At 41.4% G+C, this 25,231-nt stretch overlaps 1 protein-coding gene across 2 annotated transcripts in view; it reads left to right on the top strand.

The window, feature by feature from the left end:
* Positions 1 to 187: 187 nt before the first annotated feature.
* The window catches only part of LOC122761439 (neuronal membrane glycoprotein M6-b-like), a 33,487-nt gene continuing 8,443 nt past the window's right edge, over positions 188 to 25,231 (top strand). Inside the window, exons 1-2 of one of the 2 annotated variants that reach the window (XM_044016676.1) lie at positions 188 to 206; positions 24,922 to 25,108. In XM_044016676.1, the coding sequence (XP_043872611.1) occupies positions 203 to 206; positions 24,922 to 25,108 (191 nt within the window). In that variant the 5' untranslated portion in view covers positions 188 to 202. Of the gene's footprint in view, positions 207 to 9,408; positions 9,580 to 24,921; positions 25,109 to 25,231 lie in introns of those variants that run through there. The other variant, XM_044016667.1, reaches the window with a different exon arrangement.

Here is a 25,231-nt window from a genome sequence, read left to right as displayed (position 1 = left end):
CCGTCCTCTTCACTTACAAAGCTGGACGGCCCCTAAACTAAAGGCACCACCACCACACTTCACTTTCTCAAACAGCCAAGTGGACAACACATCATCTGGGAGTTGTTGGGGTTTGTTATTTTTTGTCTTGTTTTTGTTTGTTTTTTAAATCCCTTCTTCTCCTTCTCTTCTCGGTTTTCCACGGGAGCTGAAACACTGAAACATGGGTGAGTGAACCTCCTGTTGTTTTCCACGTTTCTCTCTGTTCGCTTCACTTCAATTTGCACATGTCTGGTAATCAGTTTAAAAGCTCAGAGGCTCCGGCTTCTCTTAACCCCTGGATTCTTACGCTAATGTGCACAACAAATGGAACAACACAGTAAAAAAAAACAAAAAAAAAACATTATTTGCTGCAGCTGCTTGTTTGCGAGACTTTTTATGATTACTGTGATTACTAAGTGCAGTGTATGGACCAGTGGTAGACTGAGGTGTCTTTTAATCCTAGGGGCCAAAGGTTTGATTCCCAAGTTGCTCCTTTGACTGTATGTTATGACGTAAACATTAGCATATTTCTTGGTCTGTGGAGTGCAGTGTGTGCTGGACACAGGGAGTTTGAAAGTTTCCACACACTGCTGGTGCATACGTTTCAAGATCTTTCTTTAAATGTTGAAAGCATTTTTAAATGTTTTCCCAGAGCGTTTAATCCCATATCGATGCTCTGCAATGCTCAGTCATTTTGGGAATCTTTTGTCTCCTGTTGCAAGGCAAACTAAGCAACTCATCCTTCGCATGTGGACTCCTAATGAGAGAGCTGATTGGTTTAAGAGGGAGTGTGGTTCAAGCAAACTGGACAAGTCTGAAACGAGGGAAAACATCTATTACAAAACATTCAAAATCATAATTTGACTCTATTAATATCTTTAGACCTTACAGATTAAGTACATGAAAACCAAATGGAGTACACAGTGAATGTTCCTGCATGGAAAGTCCAAATCGAAGAATCTTCTTTGTTTCTGCCCCTCGCTCTTACTCTCTCTTTCTCTCTCTCTCCTTCTCCTTCGCTCCCCATTCACAACATCTGTTTCCAATAAGGGAGCAGGTCTGTTTATCGCCTTCAGGGCCCGGTGAGAAGTTGAGAACAGACAGGATGTAGCCAAGTGACATGATTTAGTGCCACGCAGGAGCTGCAGACCTTTTCCTGCGGGGAGCCATCGTAAAAGAAACTTCTCTCGTTTCGGCTCCGGTGTCGGCTCGGCACCGTCGCTCCCCTCCAAAAACCTGCGTCTTCTGTCTCATCATCTTCAGCATCAGCATCTTTCATGTGCATCTGCTCCTCTCATCATCTCCCTGCTCATTGTCTTCATCATCATTCTCCTCCTCCTCCTCCTCCTCCTCCACTGACATGAATTCACTCTTTGTGCTCACTCTTTTCTCTTTAGCATGTGGAGATTCATATCCTCTTGCATCCTCTCCTGTGGATTCCAGCTGCGGTATGGATACTGAGAGCAGATGGACTTTAAAGTCCACAAATTTTGAAAAGGACTGTTTTGTTCAGTTGTATTTTTTTAAGTATATACTGAACTTCTTAGCCTTAAAACTGTAGGATAATAGGTCTGATTTTTTTTGCATGACAGAGCCTGTTTTCAGAGGGAAAAATTAATAACATTGAAAATAAACAATGAAATCTGCGCACTGTGTCTTTAAAATACTTGTGCGGCCATAAACATTTGATTTTCTAGCATTAAAGGTCTGGTGTGTAAAAATCTGCAGGGTTTTGAATAAACTAACAGTATGTGTAAGTGTATAAACAAAAAAAGAAAGAATGAGCTTTTTATATGTCCTTACCGCAAGGGTCTTGGTTTACAGAGGCCGTCATCTTGTGCCGCCATGTTTCCATGGCGGCCAAAACATCATCAATTAAGTAAATATTTGTGCATATGAAGCAAGATTTTTTATGTTTTTACAATCTGCTGTCTCACCATCAGATGTCACTACTTCTCAAAGACTGTGCCTTTGACAAATACATCATCATGCTTTTGCTCAAAGATCCAGTGAGGTTAGGAATAAAGGTCTTGTTTCATGCACATGTTGTCCAGGTGCATGAAAGCCAACACATGGTCCTGAGGAGAGTAGCTTCCTCCTCAAACCTGTGTGCAGTTGAAGTAATGATGAAAGGCAGGTAACGCGGGGGTCAGCTGCAGGTCAGGGAGGATGGAGCTCGGTCTGGAATGACATGATAGAAAGTGACCAGCAAATAAATAAAGAAAAAAATGTGATAAAAGAGCGATCCATCACAGTGTCTTCTGCCATCAACATGAATCACTTCCTTTAGTTATTTAGACACTGTTATCTTTTTTCTTCATCTCCAACTCCTCCAGCAGCTCTACTTCATCTTCCTGTCTCTGTGTCGATTCTGTGATATCTCTGATCTCGCTCAGGGAGCCAAACTATATCACAGAAATTGACAGCCAGTTTCCTCACAGCAAAATCCTTACTTGGCTTTATGTTTTTTCTATATGTATTATCGATTTTGCGAGAGATTTTGTTTTTGTGTGAGGCTTTGAAATGTGTGCGCACCACATCATTGGAGTTGTGCTCTGACAAAAAAAGGGAGTTGGTTTTTTTTGGGCAATAGTTCAAACATACATCCGTGTTTTTTCTCCTACACTTCGAGCTCAGTCCAGTGGCTACTCTGTGTTGGAGACAATCGATGCTGTGAGGACCAGTTGCCATGGCAACACAGCGATGAGGAGGCCTCAGAGGCATCTCAAATCCGGGGCACATGCGGACCCTGAGATCACGCAGGCCCACGCAGGCAAAAAATAGATAGTACGTTTGTATGTAAATGAGCCACAGGCAGCAGGGGATTGGCGTTATCTGTCACTTCCGCTCTGACACCTCTGCAGTGATGATGACGGTGATGATGATGATGATGATGATGATGATGATGATGATGATGATATTGAGTCCACGGTGCTTTGTATTTTCTCCAAACACTGATTGCTGCAGGAGGAGCGGCTGCACCTCAGTCACAGGGCTCCTCCTGGACTCTTGCAGAAGTCACATGGTACAATATTGCCCGTATGTATGTATGTGTGTGTGTGTGTGTGTGTGTGAATGACGGCGTAACGTCATGCGAAACAGACTGTGGACCAAATCTGGGCCAGCGGGATTAGTAGCTCGTCGGATAAATTGCGGGATGGACTGGGGATGGGTGTGTAGGACAGTGTGTGTGTGTGTGTTAAGCCGTCCCTACTAACAGGAGTCAGATATTAAAAATAAGGCATGATATATCAGAGATTCTCTCTGATTTGACCTTTGCACATGGCTCATGTAGAGGGTGGGTGTCCACTCAGGTGCTGGGCTTTGTTTACGTGAGACCAGCCGGTCGTCATTTGGACCAAAAGCAGGCGTGAATGAGTGAAAACGTACATTTTTAAATATCTTAGGTAAGGTTCAAAGTTCAGCAAAGTTCAGCTCACTTGTTAAATTGTTAAAAGTCATCAAATTGTCAGCGGGAGATACACAGAGGGATGGAAAGAAATGGGGAAAAAGTCTCAGTGGATAAACCAAATCTGTTTGGAATATCCCTATCCTTAAAACTGACCTGGAATCCTCAGCATAAGCGTTTGTCTGTGTGTGTATGTGTGTGTTTGTGTGTGGTTGAGGTGGATTAACCTTTTGTCAGCAGCATCTGACGCCTCTGCACCGCGGGGACGAGCGGGAAGCGTCTCCTTTGGTGACCGTCAGCTGAGGGCGTGTGTGTGTGTGTGGGAGTGGCCGAGGGGAAAGTGGGTCATCATTACCACAGATTAAGGGCCTGGATCTCAACACACACACACATATATATATACACTATAAGAATGAGAGGACGTTTTCAGGTGAGAGATGGAACAAAGGGCATGCTGCTATGTCGTGCTCTGCCAAAGAGGAAGTCAGAAGCTGATTAAAATGGCAAGGATTAGACTAAAGTGACAGTGGGAGACTCATAAAGCCTTCACAGAGACACTTGGCTTGTTTCTGTGTGTGTGTGTGTGTGTGTGAGTGTGTACACCAGTGTCTTTTTGTATTTATGTTTGGCCTGATTCCAGCATGACTGATAAAACTGTTTGATTTGACTAATGGAGGCGGAGGAATAAGCAGAAAAGCTTTCATTGTTACACGTCTGAGAATAATGTGCAAAGTAGACACTTGTGCACAATCTTCTTCATGTTGTAGTTGCACACCTGTAAGAGCAGGAGGATCTGTGCCGCAGGTGCACCCATGGTAAATTGCTGTGGGAATAATAGACAACTCCTTATATGGACATCCTGGGTGTGTGTGTGTGTGTGTCTATAGGTCACATATGCAGGCTTTAAAAGATGTGTTTTTTCAGTCTTCTTATATGTTGTTGAGTCAGTTATGACGTTTTAGTGGTGATATAAAGAAGTAATAATTGTGCAGAAGTCACAAAATAGACCATTTTCTTTTCTTTTTGTTCATAAAAATGAGCCAAGTAAACTTTTAACTGTGACGTATTTCCCAATATTCACAAATTAAATCCGATTTTAAACATTATGAAATAGTGAAATAGTTTTTCCTCAGTTCCTTGTTGTTCTATATGCATTAGTTTAGCTATGGTCTGCACTCTGTGTTAAAGTACACACACCACAATGTGGGATTTGCTCTTGGGGTCCCCCTACAGTCTACAAATGGCAACTGTTGCGAAAATATATGTCGTGGTAACACATGCGTTTGTTGACAAACCATCGATACCGGCTGACACTGAAGCAGGACTTCTAATGTGCAGTCAGACCCGCTACGGTACCCTTTATGATAGGATTTTATACAAAAAAAAATTTAACAATAGTGCTTCAGTGAGCATAGTTTGTGTATGTATGTGCTGTAAACACAAAAAACACAGAACCAGAGGAGAGAGCTGGATTTGCAAGTGTTGTTGATGTAGTTATGTGAAATATAATATGGTGTCAACACAGGGGCTTTTATTTTGAAAAACAAAACAAAAACGGGAGCTTAATGCTGTATCTGCGTTTGCCTTGCTGTTCCACTCGTGCTGAATTCCACCGAGTGTTGTGTTCCGTCATCCGGCACAAATTTCAACAAGGAGGCCACATTAGTTTTCAACACTCTTCTATATATTATAGTAGGTTAAATCCCAGTTAACTCATGTGTTGTAAACACTGTTTGTATTCTGTATATTGGTAGTTCATTTCGCTGTGATGCAGATATATATGTTTTTATTGCAAATCATTCTTATTCAGTGATGCAAATCTGTTCTTTTTCGGACTGTAAAACTCCCTTTATATGAAATATTTAGTCACATTGGTAATTATACATGAAGTTATGAATATTATAGTCCTTGCATCTAGCGACCTGCACAATGCCAGCTTGGATTGGCTTCAAACCATCACCAATGAGCTGCACAGATCACTGTTTCCCAAGCTTTTTATATGAGAACCCACTTTTTAAAGATGGCTACCAATCACAACCAAATTCACAATAAAAATGACATGTCATTTTAAACCACTTCCAATATATATATATATATATATATATATATATATATATATATATATATATATATATATATATATATATATTGGATATATATATTATGTTGGATGAATCTTAAAGATAGGGTTGGAGATCCTGGAAAAACAGTTCCCAGCCCCTTTCTTCAGAAGCTCCGCCTCCAGAGCACAGGAGCGTGCATTTGTTTCTGTGACAATGCATTAATTAATTGGTTGTGAAGAGGATTTTAAGCAATATAGTAAAATTCTTCAAGTAAAAGGCTTTAAGACCCAAAATGAATCTCCTGAGACCCACCTGTGTCTTTGGGAACCACTGGTATACGTAATGGATGAATGGATGTTCAATTTCTGTCAATTCAGGCTCTGTTTTTATTCAGAGGGATTACGTGAACAGAAATCGTGTTCACTTATTTACAGTCTGCTTTTCCCTCTCAGATCTGAGCCCCGAAACACTCTCTGCTGCTTGTCAACAACCACAAAGCAGCAGGCGCTCACAGGAGAATAAATCATGTCACTGACGGGACAATGATGATAAGATTCTCCTCAGTCCCTCCCTCTAATTAATTTGGTTTTTATTATCCGTGCAAGTCACATTAGAACATTTCCAAGGAACTGATAGCATCGCTGCAAGATGTGAATCGGCGCAGCCCGTGGAACGCCGCGGCTCCATGGCAACAGCAGAGTCTGAGACGGGACTGCTTTGATGTGGGGGGGATGTGACCGTCATGAGTGTTTGATCAAATCTTTTTTTGATGAGGTTTAAAAATAGTTTCAAGCCATTCAGAAGTTGGATGTGCAGAGGTTTTCTCTTCTTGTTATTTGTAGGCTACCCCTTTTAGCTAAGAGGTGATGTTTGTAAACCTCTCACCAGATTACATTGAGAAAATCACACATTTTACATCACAGGAGTTGTTGATCCACTGCTACCTCTAGCAGTAATCTTATTCTGTGACTTTGCGTTTGAAATCCGTCAGTCAGATTCCCCTCGGTGACACACATTTACCAAAAGTGTCACTATGAGCTAAAATCGCTGGTTTTATCTATGGGCTTTGGTGTGGGCGCTTTCTAAAAACCTGAACTGTTCCTTTAAGGTTGAAACTACAGGTTGTGTACATGGAGTGAGTGTTTATCTGTGTGTGACAGGGTGATGGTGAAGAGTGCCAGAAAACACTGGATCTCATCTTCTGGACTAGTCCTTAATCTGTGTGACCCAGCAAGGGATTATAGGCATTCTGGGAGAGAAAAAAATGGGGGCTTGGATTACCCTGTAAACCTGACAACTGACTATTTAGAGCATTTGTGTCTATTTATGTGCGCACTTTGTGGATACAACACAGCTGAGAATTGAATTATGATAAATAAACCTGCCTCGGTTTTCCTTGTCCTCAAGGAAACACCAATCACCTGGAAGTGAGAATATAGTGAATAACCACCAGGGGGTGACTCTGCAGGTTGGTTTATAACGTCAGTTAACAATTTCAAGATGTAGGGCTTCAATTGCTGGACTTTCAACAGAGCATCTGGTTGATTTTGACAATTAAGTTCAAGTTTTGAGGTAATTAGACAATAGTACGGCACCAGAGTGATTGACAGCTGGTACCGTCCAACAGGAGCCTGGTTTTATTTTGTCTTGGTCAAAATGCAAATCTTGAGGCTTCAGAATGGAACTATGTCCACTTTAATTTTCTTTTCCATTCTTGGATTCATTGATAACGTCAGAAAAGAGGTGGCAGCTAGCTTTGATGTGGCGATGATTTATTAAATTAGGTCTCTAATTGAAGTGTCTCAGGAATCAGTCCACTGCTCGTATAAACAGGGAGAATATGCCACTGTGTTTTAACCCGAGACTGTTATTGCCAGACTTAGAATCGGGTTTCTTCGTGGCTCGCATCCAAATCAGTGCAGAGGGCGCCGACCCTCTGTGCTCCGGCAGCATACGCTGGTGTTGGTTTCAGCCCTGAGGGGAAACGGATCCACTAAATGTCATGGATGTCATGTTTGCTGCTTCTCAGGCTTTGATGTTTTTTGTTGGAGGAACATGAGGGGCTGCTACTGCTGCTGCTGCTGCTGCTTGTGTTGCTGCTCCTGCTGCTGCTGCTGTTGCTGCTGGTGGTGGGGTTCACCTCTGTCTGCACAGTGTCTGGGGGTGTGAGTGTGGGGGATTTCCTCTTTTCCTCTTCCTCCGTGGGGCAGAGCTTTGTCTGAAACAAGGCCACGTGGGTCCGAATTAAAACCTCGTGTAAGAGGATTCGGGGCAGATGGCATCCCATTGTTTGAGGATGTGTTTATTATTATTAGGGAATGGGGGGGCTCCACCCCCTCACCCCTTCATGTGGCTAATGCTGCGTCCCGTTTGTAGTCGGAACTCCTAATTTCCAAGGTTCCTGAAGAGGGAAGAGGGATTTTTAACGCGGAAACTCGCAGCAACCTCACAGACCCCAACATCATAATATGATGCTAATGCTAACGCGTTCCATTTCCGAGGTCAGGGCGCTTCCAAGCAACCTCACGTACCCTGAGTTTAGGATTCCAAGATGGCTGCCACTATACAAACACTGCTACTTTTACAGTTACTACAGGCCCCGCCCCCTTTACTGACGATCAATGATCACTTTACCCCCAAAACGAATAATTCAACTGTATTAAGGTTGTTTTTTTTTTATTGTTTTAGAGTGGTGAGAGTGTAGGTCAGGACCATTCAAATAAGTGACGGTGTAAATTAGCAGTGCAATTATAATACACAGAAAACTAAGAAAAATAAGCACATTCTAGTGGGATTAATATCTTACCTAACCCTGGACCGTGCTGGAACGCGTTCACTCACAAAACCACATATGTCTATTGACTGGCTGCTGTCGTGGTCATATCTTAAGTACAAGACCATGGCAACCGCTATAACATCCTGTTTCCCCTGTTCTGCGAGCAAACTAGTAGCAAAAACTACTCATACTGTTTAAAATCGGATTGAATTTGGGAAATTTGGAAACAGTTCAAAGTTCCCTTGGCTGTTTTTTTTATGAACAAAAAGAAAAGAAAAGAAAAACGGTCTAATTTTGTGACTTCTGCACAATTATTTACTACTTATAAAGAGTTGTGTGTTATTCCCACGGCAATTTACCATGGGTGCACATAACGATATACCACATGTGATAAACAGTGTTATTTGACTGATATCAGGAGTAAATAACTTAGTATTAGTAGTGAAGATATGGAGATAGTAGCACTTTGGCCTCAGGGCCCCCTGAGCCCTGAGGCCCGTTCAGTAATCCATCCCATGCCACTAATAATATCTAAGACCATGAATGTTAGCCTTTTATTATTATTATCTGTCATAATTTGATTTTTGTCACTTCTTTCCTATCTTCACACCCACATTCTCACTACACACACTTGCACTCTCCTTTTAGCACTCTTCTTCTTCTTCATCTTCTTCTTGTCTTTTTTTCCCCTCTCTTCTCTCCTCCCCTCCCCTCCCTGACTCTCTCAACTCACCAGATGGAGAGGGGGCGGTGAGTGTGTGTGTGTGTGTGTGTGTGTGTGTTCTTGCATATACAGTATATATGTGTGTGTGTGTGTGTGTTCATGCATGCATGGTTACCCATGAGTTTGCATATTTACACCTCCCCTGCACATTTTGTCCTCATTTCCTCCTCTGCTTCTCTGAGGTGCAGCATGAAAAACATCAGAACCTGTTTGTTTCTTGTGTGAATAATGGAAGTAAAGACTCTGTTGTGATCAGAATATCAGCACATTTTTTTCACAATTCTGAAGCGTTGTCTTAATGTAAGCTGACAGGGCCTGTGCATTTTGAAGCTGGATTGTTAATAATAAAGAGGGAGGCACTGCTGAGCTGTAAGGGAGAGAGGGAGGGAGGGAGAGAGAGAGAGAGGGAGGGAGTGTGTGTGCAAAAGAGAGAGAGAGAGAGAGCATCAAGTCACCAGAACAGCCTCCACCATCCTCACACTCACTCACACACGGAGACTATATCCCTCTGAGATAATGGACGGGACAAAGCCTGCCATGGAGTCCAACGCGGAGGATACTCAGGACGAGGGACAGGAGAGCAAAGGTATAATCTTTTTTTTTTTTGCGCACAGCCAAATCAGCGCATTGGCTTTAACGCATACTTGCAGTTTCTCTCGCTCTCGACACACAATAGCGGGTGTCTTGCCTTCCACTGCCTCTGGCCTCTCACCTGGTTTAACAATCCCCGGCACATGCGAGTGACAGGAGATTATTCCTGCAAATCCCTGCGCAATTTGACCGTTTCACGCGTTGCCGTGCGCCACAGAATGGGAGGATGTGGGCGGGTCGGTGCGTTTGAAGAGGCTCAATTTGTTGAGCATTTTTCTGGAGCATATTAATGCCATTCTTATATATATATTTTAAAACACTGCTGCATTGAATGGGGGGTTATTTCGGCGTCATGGAGCTGCGTGCTGCTCCGCTCCGCGCGCGCCATTGTTGTCCGTCAGGTGCGGCGGCGGCGGCGAGAGAGGCGCTTCCATTCTCCTTATTATTCTTATGATTATTAGTAATATTATTATTTATGGCGGATGTGTCCTCAGGTGGTTGATTGTGTCGAGTGTGTTGCATGTGTGACCGCGGTGATCGGATTCAGGAGAGCTTGACGCAGAGCCTCAGTCCTGTCACTCGAGCCTTTAATAAACGATGCTCTGTGTGTGTCTGTTTGTGGCTCCGCAGTGGGACTGGGAGCCCTTGTTTGAATCCAGCCTTACATTGTGTGTGTGTGTGTGTGTGTTCAAAACACACAGATGCAAATGTAATCATGTTTTATTCGCATGCCAGATTAAAGCTAACAAAATCACCGAATGTGTCAGATTGAGTCCAAATATAATGCCAAACTGTTGCTGCTCAGTGTGTGTGTGTGTGTGTGTGTGTGTGTTGTGTAGGCGTGTCTATATAATGCACCCACACACTGGCGAAAGATACATGGAAATGATTTCACTCTAGTAAAATCACAGCCTTCAGTTCAGAGATGGTTGAGAGCAGCTTCCTTGTGCGATTTTGGGTCAAATTTGATCCACAAAAAAAAAATAAAATCATAAAGCAAATGAGCTCATGATGTAATCCAGACTAAGAATCTGAACATTAAACTGCTCAATCCTTTGCATTGAACTCCATAGAGAAAATCTGTGATTTGTTGATCCACTGCCGCCTTTATCACTAAGTTCAAATGTTTTATTTTGGGACTTCTATGTTTGAAATCCTTTGTTCCCATTTAACCCCAAATTTACCAAACACAGCAGCAGTAGACCAGCAGCTCATGTTGCCCCCACGAGCTAAAACATGTGATTTTCTCTGTGGACTTTGGAGCCGGAGAGAGAGAAGCAATTTACAAACATCAGTTTCCTGTTGGAAAAATGCCCTTTCTTACTTTGAATTATTCCCCACTTACATTGAATCTCGAGCCTTACTTTAGTTGGTTCTGGTCAAAAATGACCACTCTAGAAAACCTTCCCATTCAGCACGTTTAGGTTTTCTGCTTTGTGTTTTAAAATGCCCACTGCTTGCACCAAACTCATCATCTCAAATCTCCTGTGTACATCACAGTACACAGGAGTTGTCAATCCACAGCACCCATGGTAAATTGCCGTGGGAATAATACACAACTCCTTATATGGACATCCTGGGTGTGTGTGTTCATAGGTCACATATTCCTGCCTGTTTTTTCCATCTTCTTATGTGTTGTTGTCTCAAAGTTATGATTAATTTTATGTCACATTTTTAGTAGTGATATGAAGTAGCTATAATTGTGCAGAAGTCACAAAATAGAGCGTCTTTCTTTTCTTATTGTTCATAAAAACGAGTGAAAGTGACCTTCGAACTGTGACATATTTCCAGTTTTCACCAATTCAGTCCGATTTTAAACATTTTGAGCACTTTTTCACAGGTGTGTTTATATAATTGGCGAAAATGATGAATTTTTGTCTAGGTTGTGCTGAAAAAAAGGATATAAGACACTCTTCTTAAAAAGCAGCCGAAATACTCTGTGCTCTACGGGATAATGTTCAAGTTTATTGTTTTATTTTTACCTGTATTTAATATCCTGACTCGCAGACATAGTTATATATTCGTATGTATACAATGACCGACATTTAAACATAGAAGAAGAAGACAGTTTACGTTTGAGAGACGCGGCGGGGAGGAATGGAGGTGAATATGGGCAAAAACTTCAAGCTCGACAGCGCTTATAAGCACCTTTTCGCTAGCACTCAACAAACTAAACTACCGCTACCAGTCGTCGTACCGCGCTACGTGACACTTGTTTTTCCCCAGTAATGGTCTTAATTCTTCCTTTTTGAGGTCTTAAACGTCATTTAAACTGGTTCTGCAGATACCCTGGCATTTTACACACATCCTTTCACTCAGCATGAACACACTTCTTCATCACTTGCATTTGAGAAACCCAGAGTTTGACCCCGCCGCGGTGCTACTGCTCCGTCACAACAGTCGTGCGACATAGGTCCCTCACATGCGACGCTCTTTAAAAACATTACATCATCCTCTCTGGAGGCACGCTGCTGCTCACACACACAGGTGAACAGCAGCCAGAACACACACCGCACAACAGGCGCGTATGAGCGGCCTCCTCGAGGACAGGCGGCCATATTTATGGTCAGCAGTTAACCCTCTGAATCCCTTAATCACCATTTTATGTGGAGGCGATGCAATTACGAGCCAGTGAAACCTGTGCAGCCCGGACAGCTGTGCTCCAGGTGTGAAACCAAATCTGCCCATAAAAGCATATACTGCACCAAAACAGCTAGGAGGACGTGTCTGTGTGTCAGTGTAATCACTGGACATCTGGATTGTGACCAGAGGCTTATAGCAACCATCAAGACGCTGGAGATTTACAGTGAGGGGGACAAGAAGACGAGAGCTGTCCTGTAAGGAGCTTGTGCCGCTGCTGCCGCGGTGGGTGCCAGCAGTGCTGCCCTCTTCAGCTCCACAACAACATGTGTGTGAGTCACAAAAGCAGATGGTGGAAAGTTTCCAGTGGTGGAAACCAAAGTACGAGTGTACACGACTCTCTGTACTTATTATACTCCACATTTCAAAGGGGACTCATTCACATTTTACTACATTCATTTGTAGTTTTGATGATCACTCGAAGTTGTTTTGCATGCAGGAATCGAACCCTCGACTTTTGGGTTGAAAGACACTTCAACCTGCTGGCCACTGTCACTTAGTCGTTACTATATACTTGACTGAATACAAAATCAAACCAATTTGAGCGGTTGAAACAATAATATAACACAAAGTGATATAAACAATGGTTATAATTTATAAAATGATAGGCGTGAATCAAAGTTTGGTTTCTTGATGATCTGTTTAATATACATTAGGGCTGGATGATATGTGATGATAGAGTTTTAAATCGCTCAGTATCCATAAATATAGTGATGAATAACCTAAGATTGCCTTTGCTCCTCGGTGAAAGTTGAAGAAAACAGTTAATTATGCTTTAAATCTTGTTTGTGGACAGAAAATGGAAACATTTAACACGTTTAATGTTGTTTTTCAGTGTGTTTCCACAGCACATAAACATTATATCATATAATATATAATGTTATATATTGAAAAAGAAATGTTCTATTAATATTGAAGAAAGTTACATACGTGATATGTGTTGATAATTAATTATCGCTCTGCCTTTTATATACAATATTAAGTTTATATATTATTTTAATTTAGAACATATATAAAATAGACAGTTTAAGTGCACTGCATAGCACACACTAACTATAATTAAAGTGGTTGCGAAGTCGGAAACACAAACTCTACATTGTATTTTGCGCACACAAACATCGCAGCAGCATGTTTACAATTCGTTGTTTAATGTTTGACTGATTTACTGTGAAGCGAACAGCGCTTGTGAGTGAATGTGACACTAACACTGTCTACTTGCAGCCTTTCCTTTTCGGGGGACACAGGGAAGTATTGGCTCAACAGTGTGGACATTTCTTGCAATTATCGAGCTGCTGGCTGAGTTGTGACCCTGTGCTGCAGAAGCTGATCAAGCGGCCCGAGTTAGGTCAGTTGAGGTCAATTAAATACCTCGGCCCCGCCATCCAGAACGAGCTCATTTCCATTTTTTCCATAATTATCGCTGCTCGCTTCAGTCTCATTGTGCTCCAGACTTCATATTACTGTACAAGTGCTCGCCTATTTATCAAGTAGGAGTGCTGTTGTGTTAAGTTATTGCTCTGCTCTGCTCACCATTTTATTTATACAGCACCTTTTGCGCCAAGAAAAAACAGTAAGAAGTGTTCCACAGTCTGGGTTCACCTCGCGTCTTAAAATGGGTCTTTGGGACCACAAGTAACATCTGACCTTTTTGGAGCAGCTTGACCATGCAACGCTGTAAAAGTTAGGGTCAAGATTTTTAAATGGATTCTAAACTTCGCTGGTAACCAGGCTAAAACAGGCGTGAGTTCAGGTTAAAAGCCTTGCAGCAGAAAAAACAATATTGGTCGACATCTATTACCGATTATTTTAGGCCTATAAATAACTAGAAACTGAAGAAAGAAAACAATTATATCTTCAATAACCAATAGTAATATAGTAATAGTAATAGTAATAGTATAATATCCTAATATCCTAATATCTTGATTTTTTTTCTCCATAAGCAGCAGCAGTTGTGACACGCTGATTAGCTGCGACGACATTAGCCGCCGTCGTTATGCTAAACTGTCCATGCTCCTGATTGCGTGGCTGTTGTATCATTGTGCACGGAACGCAGGTGTGTTTATAGGTTGTTGTTTTTTTGTTTTTTTTCTTGATTGTGTCATATAATCCCTAATCTGTGTGTGTGCACAGGTATATATCAGAGTGGCTTTAAGTGCTTTTTATTGATGTGTATGTGTAGTTTTGTTCACACACACCTTCCTTTCCTTCCTTATGTGTGTGTGTGTGTATGACAGAGACCACACATCACTGGCTGTGTGTCCTTGGCTATGATGTGCAGATCAGAACCGAAGGAGATTACATCACAGTCTGCAGGTTTTGTTGAATTTTCTGCATGAAAGGACACTGCTGCTGCTGACATGAGCCATCAGAATAAAAGGAATAAAAATATGTCCTGTAAACATACCAGTCCAAAAACGCTGATCTAATACTGCACATTCGGAAGCAAATTTCCCAAACTTTCTACATAGCGACCTACTTTTTAAAGATGTCAAACTACCGTGAACCCAAATCAGTCGTCACAAGAGCACATTTTTGGGGAAACTTCTGCAAATTTGTTCACATAAAAGTCGTGACCCAGACTGGTTCCCAATCTAAAATGTTAAATTAAACAGCTTTGGTTCATAACCTACCTTCAGACAAAACTAAAATGTCTCTTTTATCTATAGTTTTTTGTTGAAACCGAACACACACCATTCACCCCAGAGGTGTGTGAGGTTGCGGGTTCCCAAAGCATGCTGTCAGCCTCCAACTGGCTGTGTGTGTATATTTGTGTGTGTGTGTGGGGAGGTCAGTGACCAACTGTGGTTAAGATGGAATGTCTGTGTCAGTGCTTTGAAAAGTCTTTATTTTTGTGTGCATGTGTGGGGGCGACAGTGTGTGTGTGTGTGTGTGTGTGTGCTTTGCTGCTTTGTTCTCATTTGGCCTCAGTCCTCACTCTGTGGTCACATTTAAATTCAAAATCATGTTGTATTGGCGTTTTACACTAAATGGCACATTTTCAGGAATGTTATGTCTTTTTTAACTGATCTACAGTTCGGCTTGATTCTTGTGTCTCAACGTCACACACATAGTATTGGCTCAGCTCGCTTGGAACCTTGCCTGAGCAGGTACTAAAAAGAACCAGGTACTATCACTAATGGAAAAGCAAATTAACCACACCGTGCCATGCCACGATCTGCCGCCTCTGACCCGGAAAAGTTGCGTTCAAGGTGTGTATACACACCACTTTGTGTGAGTACGCAGTGAGTCGTACGTTTCTAAACTACGATTAAGTTCTACTCGGCCCTAAGCAGAGTCACTAAAAGCAGTCACCTCAGTTGGAAGCCTAGTCTGTGGTGGGTATATGAATAGCAGCGAGTGGCAGGTTGGCGCAGCATGTCTTGTTCCTGAGTCATGCCAACCTCCTTTGGCGTTCCTCCATCGCCCACTGATTCCCAATCTGCTCTTCTCATCGACAGCCTATGAAGTGTGTGATGCTGATTAGCGCTCATCACAGATACATGTGAGGATGGCACGATACCACTTTTTCCTGTCCAATATCAATCCACAAAACGCGAGTATCTGCCGATATGGATACCGTCACATTTTCACAATCTGTGCATAGTAAAACATGTGATATGTAGGATTGTTGGATTGTGTCTGTACGATATCTCATCCAGGGATTTTATCAGACCGATACCAATACTGATACTGAGTTACATATGATACTAGTTACATATATACGGCTGATATTGATAAACGACTGAGCTTGAAGAAGTCATTGTGTCGTAGCTCCATATATCAAAGAATTGATTAAAACCAACTCTTAATAAAACAATAATATGTATCATGATCATTTTAATGATGGCTTCACCTGCCTTTTAGCATACTGGAAAGTTAATAAATACACTGCAAAACAGCAGAGATAAATATTCTTGAGTTTATTAAATTAAAGAATCTGCCATTGGGTTAAGCAAAGTCTGCTTGGCTAGAATATATTAAACTCATTTATCTTGTGACTCTACAGTCCCTCTCAAACTGTAAAGTGTCTTAAAACAAGGAACAATAGAGAAAACATGTAAGAAATGTGTCTTCCTTTACTTGATTAAGCTGTAAATTTGTCTTATGAAGACAAAGTTTAGTAGTTTGTTCCTTAAAATTAGATTATTATTATCATTATTATGAAAAACCTGTTTGCTGAGATATTTTTTTCATTTTAGGGCCAAAAGAATTAAGAACAAATTCCCATAAACAAGGCTTGTTTTACTTCCTTAAAAATACATATGTTTGCAGTGTGAACTCCGGTGTGTGATCTTGCTCACTTACACAAAAAAGCCCCAAAGGGAATCAGATCGAAATAAACCAGAATTTCTCCTTTTATTTTTATCATCTCGAACATTTCCGATGTGGAAGCCCTTTTCTGCTAAGAGGGGGAAATGAAATTCCTTTTTTGAAGTTTTTTTTTTTATTGAACTAAGCCTTTTTCTCATCTTGCCCAACTCTACATCTGTTTCTTCTCCTTTGGGCAGAAGGGGTGTCCTCACATCCTCCTGAACTTTCTCTGTGGTCGTCCTTCTGCTTTTTTTTAAGCGCATCGATTCTTATTTTTGTATGTGGAACCTGCTCAAAGGGCAGCTTTATACTACTGTGATGCTTCCAGCAAGAGGATCTTTGTGGAGATTATTTTCTGGATTGGACCATGAAAGATATAAAGCAATAGTTTTAAAGTTAATAGTAACTGTAATAATTACGTATTACAGAAAATGGATTCCAGCCTCTATTGTGAGCATTTTCTGCTTTACTTAACATAATTGTGAAGGAAAATCTTCAATCTTCAGCCTGTTTAAATACTGCTAAATTCATATACATGTAGCTAACTTTACCTTAAAAGGCTACGTTAATCACACTTAGTCACCAACTCGTTGCCTGTTGTTCCCAAACTCGTGTTGAAGGGAGCTGATTAGATGCAGAAATTACGCTCTAATCAAGGGTCTTTTGTAAATGTACCAGCGTTAGCATTTGAGCTCATTTTCATCCCCCTTGATGGAAACAGGAGTTTAGATACTGGTTGAGCGGAGCGTTCGTAGCATCCAGGTGCTAATGAAATATGTTAAGGTCACAGACACATGATGGATCAGCCCTGGCAAGCTGCTTGTTATGAATGTGAGGTCGTGTACGGCTGCGTTTCACGGCCTCTGTTCTCCTCAGTCCTGATCTCTGGCCTTGATGAATTCTTCAAATTTAACCCTTAGAGCACAGAGCATTTCGTGCTGCTTTTTTTCCATTACTATGTTAAAGCGTACAGTACGAACAGAGGCTATAAGAATGTCCAATAGAGAGTGGAAAAAGTACTCAAAATGTTTAAAATCAATTGAATTTGTGAATTTTGGAAATTCAGCTCTAAGTTCACTTATGAATGACTTATGAAGAAAAAAGTAAAGGAAAACGCTCTATTTTGTGACTATTGCTTCTTTATGTCATGACTAAAATTGTGATATAAAATGAATCAAAACTTTGACTTGACAATCTTTATGTGACCTATAATCACACACTTCCAGGATGTAAGGAGTTGTGTATTATTCCGACAGTAGTTTACCATGGGTACACCTGCGGCACAGATATGAGTCGCGTGAGCACTGAGGGTTAAAAGCCTTGGAAACTCCATAACAAGAATAAACTGGTCATCTTATTGTGGACAGTTTTGAAGCAGGTTTTCCATTTTAATTGTAGGAAGCTTCTGCTGCTTTCAAGACAATGAGGTCAAATAAAACCAACAAAATGAGGACATGAAATTTTCACCATTTTAGCTGGTTTAGAATGTGCTGTTTCATGTTTCCTGTCAACATCTAAAAGGGTTTCATCAAAGCTTACAGTGTAAAGTATCTGTACCCATCTATCCTCCCCCATCTCTCTTTTCCTTTACTTTCCTACACCTCTCCTCTCTTTCCCCCACTCTCTCTCTCTAAGGACCTCTTCAACTCCTGTTAGTCTACCCACAATGCACTATGAGCAAATTGCCCCATAATGAATACAGCACTTCGAAATTGGAATATGGCCGCAGGCAGGAACCAGACTGGCCGCTGAAATATTCACAAAGCTTTAATGCTGTTACTCCTGGCAGATGCACTCTGCGTCCTCACAGTTGGTGATAATCGCGCTGCGCCTCTGACTTGTACAGTTTACACAAATCATCAACTAACAGGACAGTCGATATATAATCCCTCTCTCTGACTCCCTCCTCTGCTCTGAATTTATATTTAAATCTGCTTTATAGACATTGACAGGAAAGGAAATCAAACCTGCCAGAGAGATACGGCACATAAATCCAGACCGTTTTTATTGAGAGATGACAGATGAACAATTTTTTTTGGAATTAATGCGTCTATGTATTCAAAATACAAACGCAACCCAGGGAGACCTCCTCGCTTCTAGTCGTGGGTGTCAGCTGATTGACGGGAAGCAGAGAATAATCACAAAAGATGTCAGAATTCATCATAAATCCAATCAAACAGCATCAAAACATATTTGTAGTCCAGTAAAACCAGAAGGTCAGGGTATAACAACAACAAGATTATTGTGCTTGTGTAACAAAACCCGGACTTTTAAAATACATGTAAACACGTTAGTCCGACTGGAATTGCACTGTACTGGATTTCTCAAAATAATGTGGTTTTGTGTTTAATTACTATAGCATGTATATGTTTGTTTATATACGTTCACCTAAAGGACCTAAAGACCCCTGGACTTATAACTAGCCGCTAATAACTAGCTGCCGCCACCTACAGCTGTTTTGGTCTGTGTTGGAACTGTCACTTCCTGGTTTTCAATAAGCCAGCCCAACTGTTTTCCGCTGAGCTGTTCAGCCGAAGATGCAGAGATGTTCTAATGTCGGCGTCTGCAGAAGTTACCAAGATTATTTATTGATAAATTATAGATTTGAGCACAGGCTGTGCACAGAGGGATGGAATTTTAGGCCACTTTGAATCCCTTAGGGCTGCTAACTACTAAAACAACTGCTAAAAGTCAATGTAAATTTGTACCGGATGTTTTAATCACTTACATTACCTTACAAAGTTTGTCCTTAGTGTCAACTCACAGGAAGTTAAGGACTTTTAGCGTAGGATTCTTTTTATTTGTTTTCTGCTCGTGTTTTAACTTCACTTAGATTGTACACCAGTGGACCTTTAAGTTGTCTTGCAGTCATTTGTTTACCCTCTCTCATGTTTCAGAGACCCGTGGCTAATTTGTTTACTTTCACATCACTCTGTGTCACCACAGACACGAAAAACAACACACGCTACACAGAGAAGCACAGAGAGAGAGTCACATACTGCAGCTTTAAACCCTCATTTGAATCGGCGAAAACGGCGACCTTTGAAAACGATGAAGTACACGTTTTGGTTGTGGTTTTCGTCATTGTTCCTCTTTAGCAGATTTTTCAGAAAGCACTAGAACATTTGCCTCAGGAATTGTGTCGAGACCAAACTTGAAGCTGAAAGAAAGGCGTAGGATTTGCACCTCTGCTTCACATCTGCTGGATGTGAGCTGACGATGATTCGAAACCGTTGTCACTTTTTAGGAGCAGTCTTTTTTTCAAATTTGCGAATGAGCATGTATCACTCCTCATCAGTGTATGTGTGAGTGAGTGAGTGAGTGAGTGAGGAGAGAAAAGCGGCAGTGAAGGTCTACGCTAAAGCTGAATTGGGTCGTGGGTAACTCGTTGCTATGGCAACTGATATTTGCCGGCCCTGGGGCCAGGAGCTGCTTTTCCCTTACACTTTCTTCCTCTCATGCTCTCATTCTTTTTTCTTCTTCTTCCTTGTGCTCGCTCTGCCTTTTTCTTTACCTTCCTTTCCTTTTGTTCTTCTGCAATCTTTCCCTCAATCTCTTTGCTCTTCTGTCGTCTTTTTCCTCTCTCAGGATCCTCGTCGCCTCTCCTTCATCTCACACTCTCATTCCTTCCTTTTGCATTTACATGTGGACCAAAAAAAAAAGCTGCAAACTGAAATAATAATTTCATTGATTTTAATTTAAGCGGAAATACATTTATTGCTTTTGTCCAGAAAGCTGCAGCAAAAACTGCAGCCACTCGTGAGATTGTTGAGATGATATGTGATGTAGAACCACAACAGGAGCTCATCGTATTGTCTTGGTGATAAAGTCCAGCTGGCTCACTGTAAGTACAGTGTGGGCATGTGGTCGTATTTCAGAGCGGGAGTGGAGAGTGAGACAGGGGCAGAGATAGAGGCTGCGGCGATGCAGCGAGGTATGAAACAAGAGCAATGGGCCGCTCTCCGTGTGTCATCTAAATTCTACTCTAATGAAACGTCCATTGATTTCCATTAGGGCCGGCTGCAGCTGACCACCCGGGTCTGTCTGTTTCCCATTAGCACACTTTAAAAGTGAGTCTGACAAACGGCCATCACAGCCACAGCCACGGGCGCAGCAGATGAGAGTCTGCTCCAGCTAGAAGAAGAAGAGTAACCAGCGGAAATAATACAAGTCATTCACTCCTGTTTTCTCTTAAAGTGACAGTGAGCTTTTACACAGGAGAAAGGAGATTAGCATTCTCCTGTTCTACGTTTTTTTGGTGCATCAGGTTGTGTTTCCATCATGATATGGTACGGTTTGGAATGGTAAAGCCGTGGGTCAGGCTTGTGTTTCCATTGAAAACAGTACCTTTACTTGGTAGGCGGGGTGTGGGCCGGGTAGTGTGATGTTTGTGGCCGTTTGTCCCAACAAGATTTCAAGCTTTAGACTGTGGCGCGTTGAAGAAACAGACCTTATTCAGTGGCGGAAAACCCTGGATTTAAGCATTTACGGGTTATTGTTACATTCATATTGTTCAGAAATGATGAAGATTTGAAAATAAGGCATTATTAGTGTGTTACATTGCAAACATTGCAGACGTTATATAATTTAGACAGTCAAAATGGGTTTAAAATTAAATGAGTTTCCACGACATAAACCAATGATCTGAGACTAAAGTAGAGAAAAAAGATTGACAATCGAATTGCGACCTTAAAACCGAAAATCATTTGGATTTGGAGAATCGTGACACCCCTAATGTTTATATATATATATATATATATATATATATATATATATATATATATATATATATACATATATATATATATGTACTGTATGTATATGTGGATGTGTACAAGAACAATTGGGCACTGAGTGAGTTTTTTCCCCCGCATTTCTTTGTCTCTTAACATTGTACTATGTCCAGTAATAATGCATGCTGTGATTTGCCACTATATGAATATAATTTAATTGAATTGATTTGGGTATGTTATGTACTATAGTGCAGTGTATATAACTAAATGCATTAGTGTATTGCAAGTTTAAATTGAATAATAAAGTCATTAAAAATAGAGGATTTAAATTGCAGCAAGAGTACATTCACTAGCCAATAATCAGCCTCTCCTTAATGTTAACACACTTTAAATAAATAGTTTTTCCTTAAATAAAGGAGTGGAATAAGTTAAAAGGCTCTTCAAAAAAAAGGTGAGGTTTATTTAAAAGTGTGATAATTATCACATGGGAATTCTTGAGTTGCATTTAAAAAAAAAAAGGGAATCTCACCAGGGGTGAAATTTTATTTCGGAAGACCAGCTCACCCCCTCCCTCCCTCCCTCCGCCTCCTTCCAAAACTTGGCCTGTTTCTCCACTCTGGGATTTTAGAGGCATTTTACAGCCTTATCAACTCCCTTCCATCAGCCTGTTTCCTTCATTAACATTAATAGGATTTGGATCTATTATGCAAAGAGGCTCCGCTGCGTTACACAACCGACTTCATCTTCATCACTGATCAGACTGAGAAGACAGCACAGAGTTTACTTTATTTTTGTTTCTATATTACATCAAACATTTGCCGCCCGTGTTTTGTTCATCACCTGTATGTGCTCATATACTTGAACTGAGAAATATAAAAAGACCAATAAATAAATCATAATTAAACATTCATAATTCATAATTAAACATTCAATTAAAATATTTGAAGTACATCGTCCATCAGACTCTCTCTGTCTCTTAGTATAGCAGTGTTTCTCGTCCCAGCCCACCCCTGCTCTGCTGCTGCCTACACACAAACACTCCCTTGGTCAGGTCTGATAGTATTGCTTGACAGAGTCCTTTTCCGGATGGAACACAGTAATGTTGTTAATATTTAATTTTTTATTTTCACAAAGACAAAACAAAGGCAGAATATAAAAAAACCCAAAAAACAATCACCAAAGGTCACACACTGCAGTTTTAAGGATTGGAAAAATTAAAGATTGGTGTTTGGTGAAAACTCACAAAGATCACAAACGTAGGTATGAATGTAGGTAGACGATAAAGCATTTGCGAGGATTCTCTGGATGATTTGTTTCCCCTTGACAGAAATCAATCGGCCGTTTTGAACTTGTCAATAATGTTTGCCACTTTCTAAATGGTCAGTTCAGAAACAACTGAGGAGGAAGGCTCTCATTTCAAATCAAAATGAATCTCTTTTCTGCAAAGCAAAGAGATTGTGAATGCTTGTGAATGTGTGCGCCAGTTATTCTCCACTATCACTCCAGCACCGGTTGTTTGAGCACGTGCAGGTTTTTAAAACACATCTCATGTGTTCACTTGCATTTTCCAGGCTTTACAAAGTGAAATATTTAGCTTTTGAGTATGAAATAATGATGCTTTGGAGTTGCCGATTGAGCAGGTTGTCATGGGAACAGCAAAGTGGTGCACTCAAGACCCTTCATTTTGTCTTTATTCCCCCCACCCGCCCGCAGTAACTTCCTGCTTTGCTGAAGGAGCTATTTTTATCAGGCATTATATAAGACACAACTCCCGTGTTCAGTGCAATTCTTATTTTCCTTCCTTCTCGCTTGTCAGTCCTGACTGTGATGAGACTGCGAGATGCATCGTGTTTGTCCTGCGCATCTCGGTCCCTTAAATCACAAGAGAAGGCTCGTGAGAGAAGTCATTCATCATCATAGAGGGAGCATTTCAGATCGTTCGTGAAAAATGAGAAAGACTGGAAATGAAAAACAGGTGTATGAAAAGTGAGAGGCAAGATAGTAGAAGTAGGGATGTCCCGATACAACTTTTTCACTTCCGATACGATACCGATATTGCAGCCTTGAGTATTGGCCGATACCGATATCGATCCGATACGATATCAGCACGAATCATACATACTTAATTACTTATTTTGTGTGGAATGTTAGAATAGGCTTGATCAAGTGATATTACTTAAACAGAGAACAATAGTCAGCAACAGTAGGTATGAAAACTGACCCAATTATTATTAACCAATGGGTTTCATCAATTTTAACCTTCATCATAAGAATATATTTTTTGCCATGTTAATTTCATAATTTCATCAGAAGGAAAGTACCAAGTGCTAATGGGGGTGTTTCAGAGCACCCGTGTTTCACACTTAACAGTGTGTCTTCAGAGAACACCCCCCTTGTTTTCACTATTTTGGATTAGCCCGACCCACACAGGGTGAGTGACTCGTCCCGCAGGTAAACCCGGAGCTCGACCCCGCAGACACACTTAGCCCCATGTGTAGAGCTTCAGGGTACATTTAAAACACAGAAAGCTCTTGGTATGGCTGGTTTTCGGGGTATAATTAACAAACGGAGGCTGTTGAAAGTCGACAGGTGGCGCTGGTTTATGAAATAATGTTTTAGCAGCTCGTCTCAGGATGAGCTAGCATGGTGCTAACGGCTAACTCGCGCTCGCTGCTCGGCTTCGTAGCCTCTGGTTTCAGAGGTTAAAGAAAAATATTTAACCTCTGAAATAGCACAGTAGCACACACGCTGGTGTTGTGATCACGTGGGCTCTACCTGCATCCAACACGCAGAGCCCACGTGATTACAACGGACGCTGACAGGCACGCTGACCATGCTGGAGAACCACTTCTCCACAGTCAACACCGACCACGCCACGCTCACCATGGTGTAAGTCCTCACTGTGGTTGGGGCTTTGGGTTTAAAAGGGTAAAATGAGTGAAATATGTACAGCTGTGGCCACTAGGGTTTAAAGCAAGTACTGCACTGTTGTGTAGTTTGATCCTGGCATAAGACATGATAGGTTAAGATAAGACAATCCTTGTTATCAGATTGTCTTCAGTGTAATTTGACAGTTTTTTGGCAAAAGTCTGATGAATTAAGTCCTTTTCCCTAGTCATTAACTTTACATTATTTATTTAGGATTAGATTATGATTTATTCATGCAATCTGGTCTTAAATTTGTCTTTAAAGACAAACAGGAGAGAGCAGGTTTTACGCGAGCTCCGCTGACATGTAATATTCAACATTCCCAGCTGAGCACAAAGTGGATGCGCACTAACTGTGAAAGACACTACGATTAGCTGCTCGACATGGCTGACAGCAAGTACTGTTGTTTGTCTTTCTGACACACACACACACACATATATGTGCCTGACTCAGCCTCAAACAGTGTGATCTTGAATCTTCACAGCAGTGAACAAAAGGCCTGAGTTTTGCACAGTGTGTCATCACCAGTGCTGTTTGAAGTCTCTCCTGCCCTTTAAAGCAAACATTTTGTTGTGCCTTCAGCAGTTCATTCTCTTTCAGATCTGACCTGGATTGTTTATTATTGTTGTTTGTTGTGCCTGTTAGCTGTCTGGGTAATTTTCTTGCATTGCGATGCAACAGGAGAGTGTTTAAATGAGTCCTCCTCTCTCTGTCTCCCCCTGCAGGATGCTTCGAGTGCTGCATCAAATGTCTGGGTGGGGTTCCCTACGCCTCCCTGGTGGCCACCATCCTTTGCTTCTCCGGCGTGGCTCTGTTCTGCGGCTGCGGCCACGTAGCGCTGACAGGCACGCTGACCATGCTGGAGAACCACTTCTCCACAGTCACCACCGACCACGCCACGCTGACCATGGTGTAAGTCCCCGCTGTGGGTGGGGTTTTGTGGTTAAAAGGGTCAAATGTGTGAAATATGTACAGCAAAGTTTATTTAGTATTAGAGTTGGAAATATGAGTTCAAAAACTCAAAACTTTAGAGTT

The sequence above is a fragment of the Solea senegalensis genome, linkage group LG2, assembly GCF_019176455.1.
Source record: "Solea senegalensis isolate Sse05_10M linkage group LG2, IFAPA_SoseM_1, whole genome shotgun sequence".
Taxonomy (NCBI): domain Eukaryota; kingdom Metazoa; phylum Chordata; class Actinopteri; order Pleuronectiformes; family Soleidae; genus Solea; species Solea senegalensis.
This window is presented reverse-complemented; position numbering and strand designations above follow the sequence as displayed.